The sequence below is a fragment of the Camelina sativa genome, chromosome 15 (assembly GCF_000633955.1).
Source record: "Camelina sativa cultivar DH55 chromosome 15, Cs, whole genome shotgun sequence".
Lineage (NCBI taxonomy): Eukaryota > Viridiplantae > Streptophyta > Magnoliopsida > Brassicales > Brassicaceae > Camelina > Camelina sativa.
In genome coordinates this window covers 9,318,032-9,325,644 of record NC_025699.1, presented here as the reverse complement: position 1 = coordinate 9,325,644, position 7,613 = coordinate 9,318,032, and the positions used below count along the sequence as shown (strand labels likewise).

Sequence of the window (7,613 nt, the reverse complement as noted above, 5' to 3'; positions counted from 1 at the left end):
GAAGATTGATTATGCTCAAAGGACAAATCCGGCACTTCTCTGTCAAGATGAGAGAGTGAATCTCCTTTGGGGCATTATCAAAGTGCTCTCTTGCGAATCTCCTATCATCTTTGAACAAACGGTTCCATCGTTTGCAAGTTGCTCGTAACCGTTTCAGGGATGTGGCCGGAACGCGACAGAGTATCTCATCTACCAAATCGTTAAGAAGCTCCGGTATCGCCATCGATCTCAGTCTCAGCTCCTGTAAAGTCTAGCAGTTATGCTTTTGGTAATGTGAAGACTGAAGACTCTTTTTTATCGCGGGAGAAGAAAAAAACTTGACAACTTCGACTTAAGTTTAATCCAACCCTAAACAAAACTCTTTCGCTTGATCACTCACGGCTTTCTTGTTTTTAGAAAGAATGAAAGATTAAGAACTCAAAAGAATTATAAAGCGTCACTCTCTTGTAAATTTATTAATCCTTAGAAAATCACTCAAAACTAAGGTCACAAATCTCTCAATCTATCAATCTTTCTCTTGTAAACTCATATGTTATGCACCTTAGTTGCATCCCTATTTATATAAAACCAAAACCTACTAATCCTAATCTTATTTGGTAATGTATGATTAGATAACTCCTAAACAATTCCAATTCCTAATCTGTCTAGGAACTTTTACTCCAAGTAGGTTTATGATTTTTACTCCCTTCAAGCTTAAACCAACATACTTTACCCGTGATTTTTAATTGCTCCGTTTAAATCTTTTCATAAGCTCCACAAACTCTCCAAATGCTGCATACATGCAAAGATTACGCAAATTAGTTCGTATGATTTGTAACCAGACAATAAAAAAGACAAGCGTACTGAAAAATAATGGGTTTCAATACCGTTATCCGAGTCTCGAGGTCCAGGAGAAGCCTCAGGGTGGTACACTGGTACTGAAGAGACATGGCGTTCACTGCCGGAAAGAGAGACCTGCGCAACTTTCGTCGTTTAGATTGACGTGAGTCATTTCAACTCGTCCAGGAAGAGAAGTTGGATCAACTGCATACTTATGGTTCTGCCATATATATAATCCATACTAAANTTCTACAATATCCCAAAATATACTTCCAAAATGAAATACAGAAACACAACTTTGCACTATATATTAATTATTAATTATACACACCAAACAATTTAATGTATCACCACAAATAAAATAAAATAATAAACTTTAAAAATTGTACTCAAATTATAACTAAAATTTATTATAATTTTGTTAAATAGTTATTAAATAATTACAAAACAAATTTTCTTTGTAATAAATATAAAAGTTCAAAAGTTCAAAATTTTAAAACATTTGACCCGCGGTGTACCGCGGGTTCGAACCTAGTTGAATTATAAAAATGCTTGAAATTTTAGACATAAGACACTTATTCTTTCAATAGACATACGTTTTGATCATAAAACGTAGTAGTGTTTTAAAGCAAGCAAGGAACAATACAAAACCACACATCTGGCTGGGGTTGTTTAGTCAACTGGTTTTCTTTTGCCTCCAGCAGGTAGCTCGATTTGGACCAAACTTGGAACGTAATAAAGAGGAGCTGGCCAAGGTCCTGTCTGATGTGTAACAAGCGGATCACAACCAGATTGACTGACTTGATTGTTCTCCCCGAGAATGAATATCTTATCGATGCAGTGGATGTAGCAGTCTTCTATCCATCTATCACAACACACGGCGAGTTTCTTATCCTCGTCAAGCACAAAATTTACTAGATCAGTAATTTGAAGATGAGGGCTCAAATCGAATGCTAAGACCTTGTTCCAGGACACCGCTTTGGTGGAGTCATTACCAATCTTACTTGTCACCCATATCTCAGCCTTGCATGTAGAATCGGGCTGTAAAAACACGGAAAGTTTCTCGTCTCTAACAACAGAAAGACTCAAAATTTTATACAATGGACACTGATAGGGAAGAGGCACAAACAGAGATGATTTCTCAGTAGAGAAATCAAATCTGAGCAATGACCAGCCAAGTTGCGGTTTTGATTTCTCCTTAGCAATAAAGTAAGTATTTCCCTTCAAAGGCACGATGTCTCCAGAGATCATACCGTCCCAGCCTGGTGGAGTGAGATCACCATCAGGAATCCTCCTCCACGAATCAGAGGAGTTAAGGTCGTAGATTTCGGTATCTTCGCCACCATTATAGCACAAAATTTTGTAGCTTCTTTGACTGCAGGAGGACTTGTTGTTGTTGTTCTTGTAGTACCCGAGAACAAATGTGTTGGTATTCTTCCAACGATTGTTGGCTTCGATCCACCTGGTTTGACCAGTAAACGGGTTCCAAACCACTATTTGAGATCCGTAACGGCGGGTGCCTTCCTTGACGCATATCAATAAGCCGTCGCAGTGAAAGACTTCTGTTATATCGAACTGACGTGAATTGTTAGAACACGGATGTGGTAGGCTAAGCTCTCTTTTTACTTCTACAGATGGAAGAGGAGGAACATCATCTCCATGTCGGGGAAGATTGATTATGCTCAAAGGACAAATCCGGCACTTCTCTGTCAAGATGAGAGAGTGAATCTCCTTTGGGGCATTATCAAAGTGCTCTCTTGCGAATCTCCTATCATCTTTGAACAAACGGTTCCATCGTTTGCAAGTTGCTCGTAACCGTTTCAGGGATGTGGCCGGAACGCGACAGAGTATCTCATCTACCAAATCGTTAAGAAGCTCCGGTATCGCCATCGATCTCAGTCTCAGCTCCTGTAAAGTCTAGCAGTTATGCTTTTGGTAATGTGAAGACTGAAGACTCTTTTTTATCGCGGGAGAAGAAAAAAACTTGACAACTTCGACTTAAGTTTAATCCAACCCTAAACAAAACTCTTTCGCTTGATCACTCACGGCTTTCTTGTTTTTAGAAAGAATGAAAGATTAAGAACTCAAAAGAATTATAAAGCGTCACTCTCTTGTAAATTTATTAATCCTTAGAAAATCACTCAAAACTAAGGTCACAAATCTCTCAATCTATCAATCTTTCTCTTGTAAACTCATATGTTATGCACCTTAGTTGCATCCCTATTTATATAAAACCAAAACCTACTAATCCTAATCTTATTTGGTAATGTATGATTAGATAACTCCTAAACAATTCCAATTCCTAATCTGTCTAGGAACTTTTACTCCAAGTAGGTTTATGATTTTTACTCCCTTCAAGCTTAAACCAACATACTTTACCCGTGATTTTTAATTGCTCCGTTTAAATCTTTTCATAAGCTCCACAAACTCTCCAAATGCTGCATACATGCAAAGATTACGCAAATTAGTTCGTATGATTTGTAACCAGACAATAAAAAAGACAAGCGTACTGAAAAATAATGGGTTTCAATACCGTTATCCGAGTCTCGAGGTCCAGGAGAAGCCTCAGGGTGGTACACTGGTACTGAAGAGACATGGCGTTCACTGCCGGAAAGAGAGACCTGCGCAACTTTCGTCGTTTAGATTGACGTGAGTCATTTCAACTCGTCCAGGAAGAGAAGTTGGATCAACTGCATACTTATGGTTCTGCCATATATATAATCCATACTAAAAAAATCAATCCCAAATCTTAACGCAAACACGCAACATTTACTGTACTAACAAGTGTGAAAAGCTGATTTTGAGAGACAAGTATGTAACTACAAGTTTTGAGAGTTTGCATGTATAAACTGAAAGCTAGAGTGAAGAACCCTAGTAAATAAGATAAAAGCGGCTCAAAATGATGATCTTTTTTGATAAGAAACTTGTTACATCACATAGAGTATATATAGCAAGGACTAGGTTTACAAGTCTTGATTGTTCCCGACACTTGTCATCATCTGCAGAGGATTGATGATCCAAGAGGAGCATATTTGTTCTTAACTTGGATCGTAGCATGAGCTGTCCTGATCGGTTTGACTGTACGAACTGATGCACATGGTGTAGGCAATGGTACACTTATGTTACCGTTGAAGGAGGCTTCATTGCTCAAAATCTTGATGGGCTTAACATTGTCGAGGCCCGCTACATTTCGTTTCTGGACCGAAACAACAAGGGCTGTTTTGTTGTTGTTCTGGTTTACATCCCCCCTCAAACTTGGTGTGGGAGGTACGATCACACCAAGTTTGTACTTCAAATCCTCAAACACCGGTATGGGCAGAGACTTGGTGAAGATATCAGCAAGCTAGTAGGCAGAGGGAATGTGATAGACGGTAAGAGAACCTTCTGCAACCTGTTCTCTAACATAATGGTAGTGAGTCTTAAAATGCTTGGACTTTTTGTGGAGAGTAGGATTCGCTGAGAGATAAACTACAGAAAAAATTATCACAGTACATTTCCGGAGTCTGTGTTAATGGCATCCCAATGTTTTCTAGGACGTCACGGAGCCAGTTGACCTCAGCTGCAGTGTCAGACAGACACCGATACTCTGCTTCAGTTGAGCTTCGAGAGACTGATGGTTATCGCTTAGCAGACCAGGTAATGAGATTGGTGCCAAGAAAGGTGCAGAAGCCACCTGTAGACCGACTAGTGATTTGACAACCACCCCAATAACTGTCACTATATGCTCACAGAGTAGAGTCAGTGTTTGGAGTAAACGAGAGTCCATGATCGATGGTACCTTTGATGTAGCGTATAACTCGTTTCAGGAGACTAAATCAGCTATAGTCGGAGAGTGCATCCTTTGACAGACCAAGTTAACAGAGAATTGAATGTCTAGTCTTGTCAGAGTGAGGTATTGCAGTTTACCTGCCAGGCTTCTAAAGAAGGTTGGTTGATCAAATAGTTCCTCTTGACCCTTAACCTTTTGAAGTTCAAGAGGTAATGGTGTAGGAGCAGGTGCACAATCAGTCATTCCTGCAGCAATAAGAAGATCCTTTGCATACTTGTGTTGATTAAGAAATAGACCATCATAGTGATGATGAGCTTGGATACCAAGAAAATAGCTTAATTTTCCCAAGTCCTTCATTCAAAAAACTTCACTTAGTGATCGAAGAAGCTTGTCAACCAGAGCAGGATTGCTGCCAGTTAGAACCATATCATCGACATAGAGTAGTAAGATGATAAGACCATTATCGTAATCATAGACAAATAGAGACGGATCTTTCAAGTTGCATGTAAAGCCAAACTGCAGGAGAAACATGCTAAATTTGTCAAACCATGCTCGAGGGGCTTGCTTTAGACTGTATATTGCTTTGTGCAGTTTCCAGACATGAGAAGGATTGACATCATCAACAAAGCCAGGAGGTTGTTGCATGTAGACTGTTTCTGTTAAGTCTCCATGGAGGAAGGCATTCTTCACATCAAGTTGTTTAAGTGGCCATTTGTAGAAAGTTGCAGCATGAAGAACAAGACGCATCGATCAGTTCTGACAACAGGACTATATGTTTCAAGAAAATCGACCCCTTCTTCTTGATCATATCCCTTGGCGACTAGGCGAGCTTTAAGCTTATCCAAACTGCCATCAGCATTGATTTTTGTTCGAAAAATCCACCTTCAACCAAGAACATTCATCTCTTCTTCATGTGGAACTAAAGAAAAGGTTCCAGTTTCAACAAAGGAATCGTATTCTTCTCCCATCGGCCATGCCCATCCTGGATGCTTCAGAGCTGCAGCAACAAATTTAGGCTCTTTAACAGTGGTATGAGTGATAGTAAGAGCATATTTAGGATTTGGTTTTCGAACACCATCCTTCCCCCTAGTGATCATAGCGTGATCATTAACAACTGGATCAGCAAGTGGAGGAAAGTCATGCTCAGAAAATAACGGAGCTTCATTGCTTGAGTCAGTCTCTGAGATTTCTGGTGATTCAGGAACCGGGGAATCAACAGGTAAAGATGCAAGAATTGTAGTCTCAGGTTCTAGAAGGGTTGGTTCAGTTTCTGCAGGTGTGATAACCGAAACAACTTCTTGAGGAGAGACAGAATCTGCAGACGGGAGAGACTGAAAGCTTTGCTGCCAAGCAGAGAGAAGAAGCATTGTTGCTGTTGGAATCAAGTGAGAGTAGTCATCCACAAAGGGAAAAGCTTGTTCATCAAAGAGAACATGTCTACTGGTATAGACACGTCCAGTAGGAGGATAGATAGATCGATAACCTTTGTATTTATCGTTGTATCCTAGAAAAACACACTTCAAGGATTTAGGATCGAACTTGTTTGCTCCGTAGGCACGGAGTGTAGGATAACATACACTGCCAAAAACTCTCAAGGCAGAATAATCAGGCTTGAGTTGAAACAAGGCTTCATAGGGACTCTGAGAGGATGGTAGAACAGAGGAAGGAAGAAGATTACTTAGATTGGCAGTAAACAAGGCTCCTTATGCACCCTGAGGAGAATTCTCATCTTCATAGACCAGACCGTGTAATTGGTTGTGGTAAGCATGGGGCACTTGATCGAAGAAGAGGAGGAACCTACCTCCTTTACTTTTGCTAATGTCGTGCTTGATGACTCCGTGATCTCTCCCATGGTATCGTTACAATCAAAGCTCTGATACCAAATATAGAATTTATATTAAGAACTCACTTAGAATTTAAGAACAACACTAGAAGAATTACTCTCTTCTTATTAAATCTTTAACAAAAATCTCTCAAAAACCTAAAGCTCTCTTGTTCTCTCAAACTCTCTTGTATGTATACTACACCTTGGCAACTCTTTATGTAGAGAGATCTCTAGAACAATTTCCTTTTCAAAATAGGTAAACTAACATTATTTAGTCGATGACTCCTAAATAGAAATAATCATATTTCATAACTTGGTAGGATTTGGATAGCTTGCACCTCAAGCTATCTTCAAGCTTAATCAACAAAAACTTTGCAAAGAGAGTTGATTTTTTTGTTATGCTTGCATGGATTTCCCATTTCTGGATCCACGAGGAATGTTAATAAAGTAAAAAAATTAAAAGAAAAAAATTGAACCACTATTAATTGGTTAAATTACATTCGATTACAGCCTTTTATTTTTTAGCTAAAAACTAGTTAGAGTAACAAGTTGAACCACCATTAACAAAGAACTACTACCAAGACTGTCACGTCATCTCTCCTTTGAACTCAAATTTGTAGTTTATAAGGCTTATATTATAAGCTCATCATGACGTTCTTTGGTGCACGTAGCGTGCGTCCACCTCAGCTTCTCTCTCTCTCACTAAAGTTATCTCAGCAAATTTTACCTTCTAGGCATGCCTAACAGAGAAGTTATGAGCACAAGGCAAAGAGCCATGCATCACTTGGCTACAGATCTGGCATTTAAATTCTGCATGACAGTTCAGATGATTTCACCATTGCCATACTCATTGTGCTAAATATTATGCATTGATGCTACCACCATTTGCCATAGACATATCAATGCTAACTTTCTTAGTTACGTTAACCCTTTTGGAAACATTGACTCCCTGATACTAAGAGTTTTAGGGAATCTTTAGCTTGAACCTCTCAAGTGCAAAACTTATTCCACTTTCTAGAAATGATAACTTCAGATAGTTTAGGAAGGCACATTTCAAAGATATAAACACAGTGCATAGTGCATCATCTGCGCTATATCTCATTCACCAGCAAGGGAGTAAGCTATGCAATTTACACTAAGTGCTAACAAAAAACTTTTGGATGTATACGCTGATTTCCTTACTGTGATAGAAAAAAAAGT

General features: G+C 39.1%; 1 protein-coding gene across 1 annotated transcript; it reads right to left on the bottom strand.

The window, feature by feature from the left end:
* On the bottom strand, positions 1,492-2,714 carry LOC104748292 (F-box protein ETP1-like). The gene has a single exon (XM_010469957.2). It carries the CDS (start codon positions 2,707-2,709, stop codon positions 1,492-1,494), a length of 1,218 nt encoding a protein of 405 aa, XP_010468259.1. The 5' UTR covers positions 2,710-2,714.